The sequence below is a fragment of the Nyctibius grandis genome, chromosome 5 (assembly GCF_013368605.1).
Source record: "Nyctibius grandis isolate bNycGra1 chromosome 5, bNycGra1.pri, whole genome shotgun sequence".
Lineage (NCBI taxonomy): Eukaryota > Metazoa > Chordata > Aves > Nyctibiiformes > Nyctibiidae > Nyctibius > Nyctibius grandis.
Genome location: NC_090662.1, coordinates 46,338,322 through 46,356,073, shown reverse-complemented (window position 1 = coordinate 46,356,073; position 17,752 = coordinate 46,338,322). Strand labels below are relative to the sequence as shown.

At 38.3% G+C, this 17,752-nt stretch overlaps 1 protein-coding gene across 1 annotated transcript in view; it reads right to left on the bottom strand.

Annotated features, from left to right (window-relative positions):
• The window catches only part of NAV3 (neuron navigator 3), a 269,185-nt gene that overhangs the window by 36,128 nt on the left and 215,305 nt on the right, over nucleotides 1-17,752 (bottom strand). Inside the window, 6 exon segments of the mRNA XM_068400337.1 lie at nucleotides 2,817-2,894; nucleotides 5,221-5,244; nucleotides 9,977-10,029; nucleotides 13,038-13,226; nucleotides 15,087-15,247; nucleotides 17,534-17,575. Of these exon segments, the coding sequence (XP_068256438.1) occupies nucleotides 2,817-2,894; nucleotides 5,221-5,244; nucleotides 9,977-10,029; nucleotides 13,038-13,226; nucleotides 15,087-15,247; nucleotides 17,534-17,575 (547 nt within the window).

Below are 17,752 nucleotides of genomic sequence, written 5' to 3'. Positions count from 1 at the left end.
TCGTATTCATTGTGAAGGTGTCTAAATCTCTTGTTCATGCCTGGAGAAGTTGAAGCCTCTGTTTCATGCTCCTGACAAGTTTAATTTTGAGGGAATTTCCACATGTTAGGGATTTGGAAAATGGAAAGATTTCTCTGGTACCATTTAAAAACCCCATGTGCTAAAAGGATCAGCTTTAGGGCCGCTTATGGGTTTAGAGTTTAAGGACTGTCTCCATGGAGATGGATTAGAAGGTGGGTGACACAGTCAAAAGAATGTGATTAAATTAACCCTTACACAACATACAGTGTGTGTGCACATATACATATACGCTTACAAGCACATACAGGTTTACCAATGTGGTACTTCTGAATAGGCAAAAACAGATGCACATGTATATCTTTTTTTAACTGTCCTGTTGAAAACGTTACCCCTCAAATTAGATCAGTAGAAAAGTCGTGGGCATTCTTACTAGCTGTTCAGAAGTCCAGAGGCAGTACATGGGAGCAGATCCCCAACCAATATAATCTGAGTTATACAGATCAGACCCAATTTATTTCTCACCCACGCAGCAGAATTCGTCTGAGTGAAAAATAAGCCAAAATGTAACTATCCATTTTTAGCTTTACTAAGTTTCTTTGAAATAGGGACCAAATCTAATTGTAGCTTGGAGCTGACTTTGAAAATTTGCCTGGAATAGGTAATGTTATTAGAAACCAGTCTGTACGATGTTTACTCCACACAAAGGAATACTGGCCAGAGATAAGGACAATGACTTCTAAATAACACTGGGGAGAAATCAGGCACAATTTGCCCAAATGAACTGAACGATGGCTTCATTGCCTCCGCTGCAGGGGAGAATGCCTTGCCAGCCTCCCTCTATTGCACTTGTCACTGTATTATAGGCTGCAGTATTGCTGGGGTGACTGGAAAAGAATGGAGACTAAATGGAGTCATCTTTCAACTCCCCCTTTGAACATAGCAAGAAGGAACATGCTGATGCTTTCTATTCAGAACTAGAGGAAGGAGAGAAGAGCAAAGTGCTTTTCTGCCCACATAGTAAAGTGAGGAATGGTACCAAGAGCCCAAGGTATCCCCATCAGAGGTGCTTCCACACCAGCTCTAGTACAGGCACCTGAGCACAAGCCCACCACAGGCAAACAATTTAGTCTTACTGATGTGGCACCATTGCTCAGAAGCACAGAATGGTTTCAATTGGGAGGGACCTTTAAAGATCGTCTAGTCCAATGCTCCAGCTGTGGGCAGTGACATCTTTCACTAGATCAAGGGCTTGCAGGAATCAAGCTAAATCCCCGGATAACACCACCTCCTGTTGCATTGGCATTAACAAGGCACTCAGAGTGGATGTGTGGATGTCTGTGATTGTGCTGTGTACCAAGCTGAGCCACAGCCTGCCTCCCTGTGCTTCCCACCACAAGGCAGAGTGGCTGCAGCCCTGCGTTCTTGGTGGAAAGAAAAGTGCCCTGCAGAGAACAACGGACTTGTTAGCAAACATGACTACCCGAAGCATGCTGGCTTAGCTCTTCTGACCTCTCGCTGTTGGTTTTAGATTGTTGCTCTCAGGATGGCTGAGTGAAGAACTGCCCAATCTGGCAAAGATGAAGATCGGTGTCTAAAATACACGAGAGATGGAACCGCATACCAAGGATAGGCATGCTGGCTTTAAATTCCCACATGAATAACCCAACTCAGAATCTAGCTTTTGAATTTACAAACATTGCAGGACTCCAGTATTGTCTGCTTTGCTAGTTCATTCTCAGAACTTGGGACCGACTGGCAACCCGTACTGCTACAGAGGTACAAATACCCACAGGTGTTCTGGAGCCACCTGAACAGAGCAGAAAGTGCTGAGAGTAGCTCTTCCACATTTTCATGTGTGGCAGTCCTAAGAGAACAAACAGCTTTCACACAGCTAGAGACTGTTTTCCCACCACATGAACACAGTACTACTTCATCGACTGAAGTAATTTCTTGAAAATAATGGCAGTATTTATAGATCTAAATACTCAGTACATCTATATTTCAAAGAAGGGTGCTCTACAGATTGCCCAAAGTATCAGGAAACTGCTTTCTTGAAATGATACTCTCTTGCAACTGCATCTCAGCTTTTCTTGGGAATGGTAACTATAGTTATATCCTGAATTGCATTTAAAAATCATTATACAACAAACTGTTCAGTAACTATCTGTAAACTTCATCTGAAACCATAGTAACCAGACAGGATTGTAGCTCACATTCCCTATCTGGCATTATTTTCTGATAACATGTTCAATAACTCATATTACTGGTGTATGACAATTGGAAGGAACATCAGGGAGCTCTCTGTGAAATAGCCCAGTTTCCATTAGTTATATATCAGCACAGTTATTGCAGCATATGAATTTTATATAAAATTGTACCGTTCCTCCCTCCACGTCAATCTGTATTTTGTACGGCTTATCTTTGTGAAATGAAATTACAATGAATTCTATCAGAATCTGTAATTCATGCCCTTTCTTTGGTTGTGTCTCCTTACTTTTGGGCTTTTTAAAATTGATTCTGAGGAAAGAGTGAAACTGAACTGGATATGACTGTTGTCACATCCAAAGTTGGAAACTCTCATTTCTATTTCCTCTGTATTTGATTACAAGATTTCTTCTGCTTGAAGCTGAGGCAATACAGACAATTAATGAAACAATTAATTTGAAGAACACCTAAATAAGTAAATAGTAAAAGCCTCCCAGACCACGTGTTGGTACTTGAATTGAATAAGAGCTATCAGCCAATCTGATAATGTATTCTCTGTAGTGGCTATGATCACAAGCAAAAATACTTACATTTGCTGAAAGTTGTGATGTAAGAGTAGCAACTTTCTCTTGTGATGCAACCAGCTCTCTCCGTAGTTTCTGAATTTGCTAGAAGAAAAAAAAAGACTGCTGTTAGTATTTCAGCAATTTCCTTTTGTTGTGTTTTTTTGTTTTGTTTTGTTTTCTTAAGGGATCACTAATAGGTTTCCAATGTCTTAGTTTCACATCTTAATCTCAGAACTGTTCAGAAATACAGATTGTTAAAGGTTGGCACTTAGTGCTGCTCCAACTGTTTCCTTGCACTTAACCAGTGCATGAGATAGGATCCGGGTTAAGGGAGCACATATGGGCAAATGCTTAATTACTTCATATGTACAATCCTCTGTTTGCACATGTGAATGTCAAGGTTTTTTACCAAATCCCAGAAGCTCCAAACATATCCTTAGAGCAAGCAACATCAACAGCCCTGGATGAGGCCTGTGATTATGAAACATGAAAAAATTTGGGTGAGGTTCACTTTGCTGGACTGTAGACGTGATGCCACCGACATATGTTAAATGTCTACAGTAGACTCGGATGAAGTGCCAAAAAGTACTCCCTCACTGCCTGGCATGAAGAAGGCTTCGATGACTACCTCAGACACAGATTTCTGCTTCATGGATGTCTAAAGTTAGATGAGGTACAGTAGTATTCTTTTAGTCTCTTAACACAGTACTTCCTACAGTCCCTGCAATTCAAACATGCAGCCTCTTTAAACCTTATATATCTTTCAAAAACTTGCTTGCCAACTTAAAAAAAATGTAGCTTTAAATGTGCCTGTTGACATGAAAATAAACTTAATTCAAGGCTCCTGTATCCTTTTATGAAAAACAGAATCCTTAAGAAAAATATCTGTTTACATTTCAGCTAGGATAGATATCTAGCATGAAGCTTGCACATCATTTTAAGATCATTTAACCCTATTTGAGATCTTACAGTGACTCCAGGCATTGCACTGAACTTAAGCACAGCATGGAGTTTCACTTTGAAACCCTTTTCATATTCAGACATAAATGAAATTATTCCAGACTAGAGAAGTAAAATGTCTAAAACTAGCCTAGGAAAGGGAGCACATAACATTCACTAGTAAAGACTATTGCAGTACTTTAATATGATGACTCCCATGAAAACCACCAGGGAATATTGCACAAGCTTTAAGAATGAACAAGTTCCTGTACATCCATGATACAAAAATAGCTAGGTCATTTACACCAGCTTAGAGTAAAGGAGAGAGATTACTGAGCTGTTCTCCATCTTGGACTGCCACTTTCCTTTTTCCAGGTTTTATCTTTGGTTTTCAATAGCAATTATTTGACCTTCATGCTTAAGCTACACTTCCATCACATTCCCGCAACTATGCAAAGGTAGCTCTGAAGTGCTGTTTAACATCTTCTGCAAGAGCATCACAGAGCAGACCTAAATACTGAGAAAACATCATATAGAAATACACAGGAAAGAAATACTGTTTCACCTCTATATACATCCCTATATTAAGGACAATGAAATGACGACTTGTCATTTACACTACTGAGCTATGGCATGCTTTTCTAGCTTTCTCTCTCTTCTTTCAGAGAAAGGAGCTTAGAAAACTCAGGTAGAAATTATGTTGAAATATACTGCGTCAACTAAGGAAGAATATGTTTATTTGTTCAGCTTTCTCAAAATATCTTTTAGTTGACTTTTTCTCTGACTAGAGTAGTAAAAATGGAGCAGTATAAATGCAGGAGTTGAAAGGCATGTAGCTCTGTGAAGTGGAAGTGCACCCCTTGGTGCTGCATTTTATTGCTGCTACTCCTTGGTGACCTTTTAATACAACCAGGACTTCATTTGGAGAACAGCTGTAATTGTATCCAGCTGCTGACCTGGGCTTGTCACCCATTTTTATACACTGTGAGGAGAAAGAAGCTGTTTTCCATGTCAGATTTGATTTATACCTGAGATCAATCTGCGTTGCTCTGAAATCCATCAAAGTGGTCAGTTTCAGAAATTTAATATAATGCAAAATGTAAGGGAGAGAAGTTCAAAGCGAACATTTGAAGTATTTTTCTCCTGAAAGGCAGCACTTTACCTAGAATAGAACAGTCCCTTAGATCCAGTAGAGAGTGGTAGTAAGTCTGAAGTCAGACGTATCACAGATCCTCCACTTAGAAGACCGATTCTCAGAGTTTCTTTCCACCTTTTCAGAACCTCAGCCAGGAGGCATTCTTCAGCATGATGCTAAGAAAACACCTTCCAGTGCACTAGAAGCTGCATCAGCTCTTTACCCATACTTCCCCAAAAGTGGTTCAAAGACACAGGGTTTCTTTTCCCCAGCAACTCAGCAGGTTAGCCATAGCAGATAAGCAATAAATTTTAAAATAATATAATACAATACAGAATGAAGAAAAATTTTTACCTCTGAATGTGCCTTTTCTTCTGCCTGGAAGAAAACAAAAAAGAAATGGCTTAGAAACAGTATGCAACATAATTGCGGTAATAGAAAATAAAAGCCAGCTACACTGAAGTGAAATGAATAGTTTCACGGATCCATTACATTTAAGGAAGGTATGCAGTAAAAACAATAAATGGAATTCTTTTCAACTTACTTGGCAGAGCTCCAGCTGAAACCCCAAAGAGTTTGCCAGCAAACTGACAACATGAAACAGTGGATAAAGGGGAACGCGAACAGAACTGCAGAAACTGCAGCTACATTTCTAAGATAGAAAATTTGCTGTGCTGTCACTGCACAGACCTTAGTCTGTCACCAGCAAGCTTTTACACCGTAATGATTATTACGGCTCCTGGAACTACATTTGCTTTACTGTATTCTGAGCAATACTCCTAATAGACTAATCCCTGCTAAAAGAAGTTGCCAACATAACAGTAAAATATGGGGAAAGGTGAGGGGAGAGTGGTACTTGCACTTTAAAGTAATTTCTCCCATACAGAGTACTGACCAAAATATTAAGGGCTATGAAGGCATGTTAAAGTTTCAGCTTAAACTTGCTAATAATATTTAATAATTTTAAACATTTTCCATATTGTTAAGTATTGTGCCATATAATGATGCTATTTATTCAGTAGTGTTTTTCAACAAGCTAAGAAACTAAATCATTGCAAAGCAAACCTTTGAAAGTCATTAATTTTGTAAGCATGGGAGTAGACTAGTTTAGGAGGCATTTGGTGGAGAGAAAAATTTTGCTTCAGTGGGATTCTAATGGAAAGGAATAGCATGCCATGAGAGAGGAACCCTTTTGTAACAGAAAATAAGAATCAGTTCATGTACTGGAAATCAATACACCCCATGATCTGAGGGTGGTCCAACTTCAGAGAAGCAGTTTAACATTGTCTGGAAGAGAAGTAAGCAGTAAAAGGAAAATGTATGTAGAAGAATTAGCTATAAATAATACTAGAAAGGCTAAGAAAACCCAAGATGAGTTCCTCAGAAAATTCTCAGACATCAGGCAGTATCTGTGTTATTACAAATTAATACAGAGGCTTTTTTAAGCCTGTATTAAGCACAACTTTTGTGCTGTTAGAATTTTAATAATCAATTATAGAAATGTTTTCTTATTTTACCTGGTGTAGGGGGACAACCATAGATGTTTATCTGATTAACAGTCGCTAAAAAAACTGATGCTGTGATATTTCCCTGTATAAGACTTGGAACTGCTCTTGGCTGAAACTACTGTAATACCTGGTACATCACTACATTGGAATGATATAGAATAATGATTGTTTTATTTACCAGCACTGATGTGACACACATACTGATACTAACTTTCTGACCTATGTTCACGAAAAGGAGATTTGCCTACAGAAAAAATCAAAAATCCATTCTCATTATTACTTCAAACATGTAGTGCATGAAAATTCATCAAAAGATCAAGAAAGGCCATGTCCCCTTATGAATTCTGCTGTGCCAAGAAAAGAAAAAAAAAAAATTTAGGGTTGGTGACCTTTTACTGAAACTGTCATGTGGGGACATGGGGACGTGGGGACATGGTCCTTCGTCCTTAGACCACTGGCCCCCGCTGATGAAGGAAGTGTTACATGTTGTTACCAGATGACTCCCTCACTGTACAAGGATGTGTTCCCTTTCTCCCAGGGTTCAGAGAGGTAGCTCGCACAAGTTAAATTTTGTGGGCAGTGGAAGAAATAAACGAAAGAGAAAGAACAGGATTCTAGGCATATTATCAACTTAAAAAACAAAACCGGACAATCAAATACTTCTAAGTAGTTTTTAGTTAAGAGTTCACGCTAATGCCATTTTCCATCCTATCCATGCATCCCATTCTTGTAATGTTTTTTTTTTTGAAGACTTAAAATATTAACCTACAAATGACACGTCCTTACACTTCTCCTCTGAGCTCAGCTTAGCATAGTTAATGAAGTCTAGGGATTCTAAGTGTAGCTGATGCTGAGAGCCAGCGCAAGAAATATAGCAATTAACTAAATATGTGCAAATTACAGTGTCTCACCTACTGAGCAGGAGGAGATGAAAATTGGAGACAACCTTTCATAATTTACAGTATCACACATCTTTTTCAACTTCTCAAAGAGGCAGATTTATTCACTGCCAAAACTGAATCAATATTTCAATCCTTTCAGTCCACTTACATAGCATACTTTTCTGTAAAACCAAATGTTTGTCTCTCTACATGCATATCTCTACAAGCTAGATTTCCAGTCTATTCAAGTAAGACCTGTAAACCCAAACACAAACCAAGAAGAAAGCCAATACATACAGAAAATACTAGTGAATGCAAAACTTCTGTCTCATTGGATTTATTCATTGCAATGGCAGCAAATCATGAAATATCTCTTCTGAATCTCATATTCCAATTCTCAAAGAAACAATCTTCAGAGTATAACTTCAAGCTTTTCAGCTATCCTTTGGTAATAATACATAAAGATCTTTATCTTTATTTAGTACTTTGAATCTCTCCAGTGATAAGGCTGCAGAATAACACTAGCACCAAGGCTTAAGGCAATGCTTGAGAAATCTGATAAATATATTTGATTGAGATACTTATGGAATGGCAGCTGCTTTGTAATTCCTGCTTAGAGATTTTGGCCTGCTTAAGTAAGGTAAAAAAGCTCTTGTACTTCTCCTTGAATCTAGCAAGAGCTGAAAGTGAGTTACATGTGCCATAACTCCCTTTCTGAGGAAATGGGACACTGCACCATATCATTGAACAATGAAACGGTTGTTCTTTACTTTCAGCTGATATGATAGTGATTGCCAACCTTTTGTGTTTCTGTACTCCACTTGTGCATCATCTTCTGATTAATTGCTGAACAGTTTAAACTTTTTTCACATGATGAGAGGGATCAAGCAGAAGAAATTCTGATCAAAAATCATCCCTAATAGTTAACTCTAGTAATTTTGTCATAATAATTCCTTTCTTGCCCTTTACAGATTTTTGTATATCTTCCATTACCTTGTCTACATAATCCATAACTTAAGGAGTGGAGCTTAGCTGCAATGTGAATTCAGAGTCAGACATTCAGAAGATATTCCACTGGCTTACAGTATGAACTTGGGTAAGCAGTTTAAAGTATGTTTTGCAGGAAAAATACTGTTCTCTAATCTCATGGGGTTTAGGTAATATTTCCAAGATACTCTATAATTTGTGAATGATAACAGGTTATATAAATATAAAGTGTTAGTAAACCCTTGCTAAAATACACAACATCAGAGCAGAGATACTTCAGAATTACTGACTGATTGGATACTGAAAACATCCTGTGTCACTTCATAATTTGATATTTACCATCTATCAGTTTCATAACATTCTTCTAAAATTTTATATGAAAGCTCAAATTGTAATGTTGGACACCTCCCATGCAAATTGATCATAGTGTCTCATAGACGGGAAACAGTAGTAAAGATTTATCCACTACCAAAACATAAGTGAGAAGCTTTGTTTTGAATGTTATATGTGCAGCCAGTCTGTGTGCACATTCTACCTCCCCAAAATAATCTGGTCTGGACTGGAATTGCTTGCAACTTGCTGCTAAGGCCTGGACAAACCTAATGCATGTGTACCTGATGTTCTAGACATGCCCCTGTATAGACTATTTTATGATTAAACAGGACTAGGAGAGGCACCATTGTGGTAGACATTGTGCATGGTTACAACCGACTTTCCAAGCTAACATGAGTTTAGCATGGAGATAGGGCTACCAGCTGTACAAGTGGTACAAATGCATCAGACTGCATGGGCTTGGTATTCCCAGGCAAGAACTGATGTTGGCTCTGGGTAGAGGAGTCCATGTCATTCCTGGCATGTCAGCTGACACTATTCAACACCTGAAAATATGGAGAGGAGACAGACTATTCATGAATGCACGGTATGAAAGCAGGTAAGTGGGTTGCTCTCCCATGACAAAGGGGTACTACACACTGTAATTGTAGAGTAGATAGCAAATAGGTTGCTTTGCAACTGTTGTGAATCAGCAAGGGAATGCCCAAACATGTTTAACTCCTTCCATATGGATGATTTCTTGTTAATAGAACTGAAGCAACAAATTATATAAAAATTGTCAAAAAAATACCAAAACAATAGAGGAAAAAAATCAAAACCAGAATTTCTGCTTGAGCTAGAATACAATTATTACTCAATATAATTAATCTAATTAACTAAGATTAATAATTTTTTAAAGACACTCTTCTCTTTGGAAATAACATCTAAATACTGTCATTTGCAACAAAGATCAGTAGACATTTAAGCTGCAAATTGTATCTATCTCCCTTACCCTGAATCAATCTTGTGTTTTCCAAGAAGTACCTCGAACAGTGACATGACAAAAACACTTTGTAAATTGTGCAATTAGAAAAGTAGCTGAAAATAATCAAAACTACTCAAAATTATCAACTACAATAGCATAAGGGCCCCCCTTAAAGAGAGACTCCCAGACCATTACCTTCTTTTTAGCTTTCAAAATATACACTAGGTGATTTTAAGCAGTTATAAGCAAATCACAAAAAAAGATTAAAATAATGTATTTTAAAATAGCACGACCGTAATAATAAAGTTGAAAATAAATGTTCCTGTTTTATTTCAGTACAATTTTAAACCTTCTAAACCTCAAAGCATTGAAAGTTTCATGAATAATGAACAAGAACAGAGGCAGGCAGAACTTTTATCTAAAATGTCAATACTTACCGTAGAGTAGAGAGAGGATGTGCTGGAGACAAGTGATAATGAGGACCCATGTACTTTAAAAAAAAGGAAAGTAACATGAAATATTGATGAAAGCATAAAACTTCCCCCACGTAGCTCAATAACCAAACATATTTTTAAAATGAGAACCAATCTTCCACAAAGAGCAATTATAAGCTATCACTATAGAAAAGCTATTGATATTTTTCCCGCACTTAAAAAGATTGTTCTATACAGAAAAAACACTTTGCTGTGTATGAGGCAGGAAAGCCAGCCAGTGAGATTCAGTATTATTACCAGCAAACCAAGCATCACTTTTGTTGTTTTGACAACAAATCACTTGATAAATACACTCTTTAGAGAAACCAGAAATTGAGCTGTTTATACACCTGTCCAAAGTTAAGCAAACTGATTTTAATAAGAGACTATGATTTGCAAAACAGCTCATATTCCATGGGGTGAGCTCCCGGGCTTTGCTCAGCTGGTTTCTCCCCTCAGCACAATGCAGACTCGTGCATGCTGGCATTTGTAGTCCATGTGAAGGGGTTACTGCAAAGACGTAGTGCCATATTTCCACTAATCATCAGCAGAGTCAGCCTCAAGAGCACCGAGTAAATGTCGCAGGACTTCAACTCAAAAAATGGGGTTCCTGGCCTCTCTGAAAGTGGCAAACAAAGACTAAACTGAGAAAAAAAATGCCCTTCTGCTTCCAATGACTCTACTGAGGAAGGACACACCAACTAAGAATTTTAAAGATTGTTTATTTCATTACTTCTTTTCATTTTTGTTTCAAAGGAAATTTGTTTAATATCTATAATCTGCCAGGGTTTGGTAAATAAATTATTTTGCATTAATATTGGCATCTGTATTCCAAATTGACAATACAAGAATACTTGAATTAGCCAAATCGACTTTAAATCTAGTTTTGTAACTCGGCAAATATTTACAAAGATGTGGTACACTGACCACTGAAATTCTGTTGCTTTCAATCTATCTCTGGTTTTCAGTCTCAGCTTTAAATCTCTCAGCTAAACACCCATTCTACCTTCATAAACTGTGTGTCTATTCATTACCTCACTTCTACCTCGTTTGACCTCGTTTGACCTACGAGGTCATTACCTACGAGTGACATTACCTCACTTCTACCTCGTTTGACCTACGAGGAACGGCTGAGGGAGCTGGGGTTGTTTAGCCTGGAGAAGAGGAGGCTCAGAGGTGACCTTATTGCAGTCTACAACTACCTGAAGGGAGGTTGTAGTGAAGTGGGAGTCGGCCTCTTCTCCCAGGCAACTAGCGATAGGACAAGAGGGCACAGCCTCAAGCTTCGCCAGGGGAGGTTCAGGTTGGACATCAGGAAGAATTTCTTTACAGAAAGGGTTATTAGACATTGGAATAGGCTGCCCAGGGAGGTGGTGGAGTCACCATCTCTGGATGTGTTTAAGAAAAGACTGGACATGGCACTTAGTGCCATGGTCTAGTTGACAGGGTGGTGTAAGGGCGACGGTTGGACTCGATGATCCCTGAGGTCTCTTCCAACCTGGCTGATTCTGTGATTCTGTGATTCTTTCACTATTACCTTTCTCACAGCTCCTATCTTAAGTAAAATACATTTGGCCTTCTAACAGCATCATTTCATGTTAATCTGTAATGACCGTAAACTGCTGAAAACTGTTTATTACTGCTGCATTGACTTCCATTTACTCAAGTTGATCATGGTTATCCACTCCAGCTGGATATGAAACCTGACCAATGAAAAAGCTTTCATCAAAGCCACTGGTGACCCATTACTGAAATTCTAGATTTAACACCTCTTTTTCTATGCATAAATTATTTGCCTTGTTTTCTCTATTATTCTTCCATTGTTTCCTCTGATAATTCTCCTGTTCCTCAGCAAAGGGTCTGTAGTCACCTCTGTCCTTGAATTATGTGATATGCTTCTGTGCAGTCAGCCATCTCTGTGCTGACAACTCACAGCTTGATCTGTCCTGCACCCTACTGCTAGTATTACATACCCAGATGTCTGCCTGACATATCATCTAAAATACAGAAGAAGGAATTGAAAAGTATAAATATCAGCTGTCCATTATTTCATCTAGGATTTTTTTCCCCTTTTATTGCATAACTATGAGCTTTGGGGCTAGAGGAAGATTTTTTTATTTGCTTGTTATAAAGACCATTTATGTTGTCTTCACTTAGCAGTAAGCAAGACTGATGAGATGATGTTATAGAAGGAATCTCCATTAAATTTTAGTGGGGTGATTTTGGTTTTCAGGGGTTTTTTTTAGTGTTTGGTTTTTGGTGACTTTTTTTTTTTTAATTAAAGGGTGTGAGAACTTTGTGCTTATGGGAATTCTGCAAATAATCTAATTTACCAGAAATGTTAGGCAGAAGAAAATGTTACAGTGCATTTAATTAGGAGTTGTCAGATGCTCTGTGGTTAAAAAAGAACAAAAACCAAGACAAAAAATATTCCCCAAATTCCAGGTGTTGTACACAGCATTAAAGAAACCAGACCAACAATAATAATTTGCACAAAGAAAGTAGTGAGGTCAGATTAAATGACAGAGTTTAAATACAGAAATTCACATAGTGTTTGCTGTAGGAGGCTGTAGGAAAGTGGGGAAATGAAACGACCACAAAAGAAAGGGCATGCTAAGTAGCACTGGAATCCCGAAAACAAAAAGGGAAATAACAGAAGTAGGACTAAGAAAGCATGGAATCACAGTAGTCAAGGTATGCTCAGACACTTCAAATTTAGAGGCAAAAAGAATAAAATATTTTTCCAAGAATGGCTTCCTTTACTCCCCAATTTCTGATAAAGGATTTATACATGTGTGACATACACAGCATTGCGTATTGCTGTGTGAAAGAAATATCCTCCACGTTTTAGGGTAAGGAAGCCCTGCGAGTCCAGCTCAACAGAATTAAAAAAAAAGCTTCACAAAATTGTTTAAGTTTTCATGTTGCAGAAGAAATATTTTAAAATTTTACTACACTTTTGCAGCCTATTTTGGGGGCCTATTTTGGAGCCTATTCGTTGATCCAAATAGTAACTCAGTCTTACCTTCTTCCATGCTGTCCCTGAATGAACCTGAATGACTAATTGCTCGTGGTCTCTCTTCTAAGGATGTAGCACTGCCACACAGTTGGGAGTCATCATACAGATCAAAAGAAGTGTCTTGTGCAGGGATGCTGTTTGAACGCATCATACTGGGTCCAGGAAGGTTAAACTGAGATAGGTTGGTTGGACTCACTGGAATACAAAGCTTTATTAATGAAGCACATTTCCATTAAATTAATTTTGGTTCTGCACAAAATTGTAATGTAGGACTAGCATGGTTAGGTGGACTCTACGCTGTTGAGAAAATGAAAGGCTTTTATTCTTACATACAAAGCCACCACAAAAAGGTGAAGCAGATGATCTCCGAGGAGATGGAGTTGGATGAGACTAACCCTGTAAAACACATGGTAACACTAACTAACACTGGTGTCTGAATACACACTTGTTCACTTTGACAGCCCAAGACAGAAAATCAATGGGAGAGATTCAAAAGTTAAAAGTTAAAAAGGAATAAGAATTGTAAGTATTTTTATAAGCAGCTCTTCTAATAAATCAGTATCTGTATTTTATTGTTATATACCTATATTACCAACTGCTGTTAAGACCAAAGTTCATTGACCTATGCAAGATATATTTATCCTTTGATTTTCTACAGCACCTACCACTATATTAGGTTAAAATTCCTGCACAGGCCAGTTGAATCTCGTAATAATAAATAGGAGTAGTCTGATCACTCATGGTTGAAATCTAGAACAGCACTGATGAACCTACTTTAAGTTTTTGCAAAGTTTATTTGGCAGTAGGAAGGAAAGTCTGGTTATGGTTCACCTGGACCACATGAATTCAATGATTAGAAGAAAAAGCTAATTGTCCATCCAAATTCATCCTCAGTGTTTGGACTTTTCTTTTAGATCATGCAAGATACGCTTTAAGTCATAAACTGCCAGAGCAGCTGTGTTGTGAAAGCAAATTATTCCATAGGGCTATGATAATGGAAAGGAGTAAAGGACAATGACAAAATAAATTTACAAACTCCCTGATAGTATTGCTCTCTGTTGTGAGTACAAGAACTGTGAACAGAAAGAAAGACAGGAAAGCAGAAAACGACAGAGTGAGAGAATCGCTGCTTAAAAAGAGCTGTGTCTAAAACTGCTGCAAGTACCTGAAGGAAATCCAAAGCAGTGGCTTGCTTAGCCAGGGTCCAATTTCTTTTTTAAAAGCAGCTTTGTTCAACTTCCATTCCCGTATGTAATAAAGATGAACATGTGTGTGTCTGATCAGATTTCTTTTGAGTTATTGTAACCTACAGAAGCCATAAGCTGTGACAGAGTGACGGAAGTGTGAATGCTTCAAAGATTGCTGCTAATTCCACAGTAAGACCTAAAATGCTCATTGTGAACCTAGGTGTGTGTCCAGAGTGGTGCAAATAAATGGTTTTCTATTAAGCATTAAAGAAAAAAAATATTAACAAAACTAAATTTGTGTTAGATTAACTTGAAACAACATCCAGAAGAAACAGATCTAAAACTTGACTTATAATCAAATAAATCTGAAATGTGACTCACATCCTAAAATATTATATTGCATTCAAGGAAAGGATTTGGATTGGGCCTAGTGCAGTTATAGCCAGGTCCATCCACTGAAATGCATTGGAAAAGCCTATCTCAAAGCAAACCTGTATATAGGAAAAAAGCAATGTTTAGTGTCTGGGTTGACATCCACTAAACTCACTGGAAAGAATCCTACTGACTGTGAATCCTAAAAGATTAGTAGCTTTGAACTAGAAGCTAATTTCCAGCTCTGCCTCAGACTTTCTTCTCCTTGGGCAAGTCATAAAGAATCTGTGCTTTTTTTTCTGCATGCAAAATAGGAGGTACCCTGGCCTAATCCAGGAAAAACACCATGAGTTTCCCTTCATTAGCGAGGTACCAGAGTGTGGTGATGGAGATGTGAAAATAAATTACCTAGTTTGGCAAACTAAGAAATATGAACAACTGAATTTTATGATTCTGTTCTAGAGTGGGAGAAACAGTGATGGGAAACGGCATTTACCCAGGTTGGAAAAGTGATATTTTCCAGTTGCAGATGAAGACATAGATGAAGGAGAAACAAGCGGGGACTGACTGCCAGTGTCTTGCAGGCCTCCAGTTGAATGGGAGCGTAGCCATTCCTTGCCTTCCTCCTGACTCGTCTGCCGGGATGATGGAGTATATCTGAAAAACCACAGCTGACATGCTCAAAACAACGACAAGTTGACGATTTTGAAAGAAACAGGTGTCACATAAATACCCTTCACCAGTTAGATAGAACAAAAACCTTGGAAAGCATCAAGTCTAGTCAAGTGATTATCACCAGGGATTTTAACAAAGTAAAATTTACCATCTTATTACAATAGAAAAAGTACAGGACTTGAAACCCCTTTCCTCTTCATCCCCCTCCCCAAAACAGCATTCCCTTCCTTTGAAGAGGTATGATGATAAACCATAGAAGACAGACAACGGAGCTGACAGGAAAGGACTTCAAAACTATAGGAAGTGTACAGGTTGATGCAAAAGCTCGGAAGCTGTATGGCTAGGATGCGGAACGGACAGACTAGAAGCCAAGAAATGTCAGTAACTGCTTACAAAATGACAACTGCCATAGATCATGTGGGCATTTGGTTAGATGACAGGAGTGAAACAGATCAACAACTCTGAAAAAGGAGTTTGCATTGGTAATGACAGCTACTCATGGTCATATGCACAGTCTGTCACTCTGAATGCTGCTTGGAATTGTATCCTGCCCCAAACTGGGAGGAGGAAAAGGGACAGGAAAAATCCACAATTAGCAGAAACAAGTTCTCTGGAAGGAGAAGTCTGGCAATCAAATCATTCATCAACTGCTGCCTATGGCAAACCAATAAAACAAGTGCAACTTGACACATGGGCTAAGAGGGAGAACTGGTAACTCACTGGCCCAGCCTCTTTTGGCTGGGCTGGAAGAAGGGCGATTCTGGCAGTGGTTAAACATTAAAATGTGCAGGCAGTGTGGGTCTTAACTAAGAGATTGTTTTCAGCAATGTCTGCAATAGCCTGCTTCATTCAGCACAATCTCCTGCTGAGAAATGAGCACCTTCTTCACCACTGTCAGAAGCCATCAGTGTTCCCCAAACAGCAGAGCAGAAAGGGCTTTTGATACTCCGGCTTCAGGCTTGTGAGGCACAAGTAGTTCTGCTTAGAAAGCAGATTAAATGAACATGTAAGTTCTCATGTTGTGCTTGGGGTTTTGTACAATATTTTACAGCATTAAAACATATTGTCCTGATTAAATATTTACTTCCTTTCTCCTTTCAAAAAGACAGCTATGATCTTTCCTATAAATGTGGTAGAGCAGAGTTACCCAGTGGTTATCAGATCAGAAAGATGGCAAAACGAGAATTCAGGATGTGGGTCTTGAACTGGGATCTCTGCACATTAAATCAAACTGATGGTCTTTCTGGGATAACTGATCAGGCTTATATGCCCATAAGCTGTTTTCCCACTCCATTTCACTTTCAGCTTTCAGCCACCATTACAATTGTACAGTCCTCCCATTGTACCCTTGCATGAAGGGTCCCCTTTATGCCTCTTTCATGTCCTCCACTTTTTCCATTCTCTCCCAATCCAAAGTGATTGTTTTGGGATAACAGGAAAATTGATTAAATTCTTTTTAAGGAACTGATAGTGCAGAAGAGCAGAAGGTGCTTTCTAGTGACAACACTTTAACACTATCTTAAAGTTTCATAAAATATTATTTATAAATAACTCAAGAGATTTAACTGTGTAATTTCAGTGACTGGAAGGCTGCAAAGTGTCTGTATGCATGCACATATACCCTTGCCTGCGAAACCTCCTTCCTGGATTAGGGAGATATGCTGCCATGCCTCTTTTAACCATGAAGTAGAGAAGAGGGTGGATGACTTCTGTTTTCTGTGATGACGATAGCTCTATTTAGTGGGGAATTAGTAGCAAAGTTGGACTCTGAGTATTGCTGGATAGGGACCAAGACGACTGGATGGAGCAGGGCTCATTTTATACTTACAAACCTTGGATATTAAAATAAGCATTTTCTAGCCTTACCCTTTACTAGATCTTCATTTCAAATTGCATGTGTTTGCATTTAGAGTTCAAGTTCAGACCCACCTCTAAAACCTTGTCTCATTGAATTGCAAAAGTATCTTGTTCTGTCTCTTTTAGCTCTTTTAGCTCTCCAGGATTCAATGCCTTTTAAGATTCATTGCATAAAGAAACTATCCTTAATAGTATTCACTTTCCATGATATACCTTGAAAGGAAATTTATTCACTAGGAAGACTTGGCAAGAAAAAGTCCACTGTCAAAATCCATGGTTTTTGGTTTGAATTTAAATATCAAGAACTCTGTCGTAAACCAGATCAACAAAAGCAGAAAGAAAAAGAAAGACAGTATAGAAAAGGTTACAGGAAAACAGAGAAGCAGCAGTCATGCCCAAAAAAATATATACCTTAATCCCTTTTTGGGTAGTGTATTTCTGTCAAGCTGCATGCTGTTAAAACAAAAAAAAATCCCTAAGGACATACAGTAAACAGGACTGTTCAGAATTACAAATTTTAAAGGTATGTGTGAATAACAGAAGGTCATTTAATGCTTTTTAATATATCTTTCATGATAAATCCCTGACTCATTAGAGGGGACAATAGGACATGGACTGCTGCACATTCAT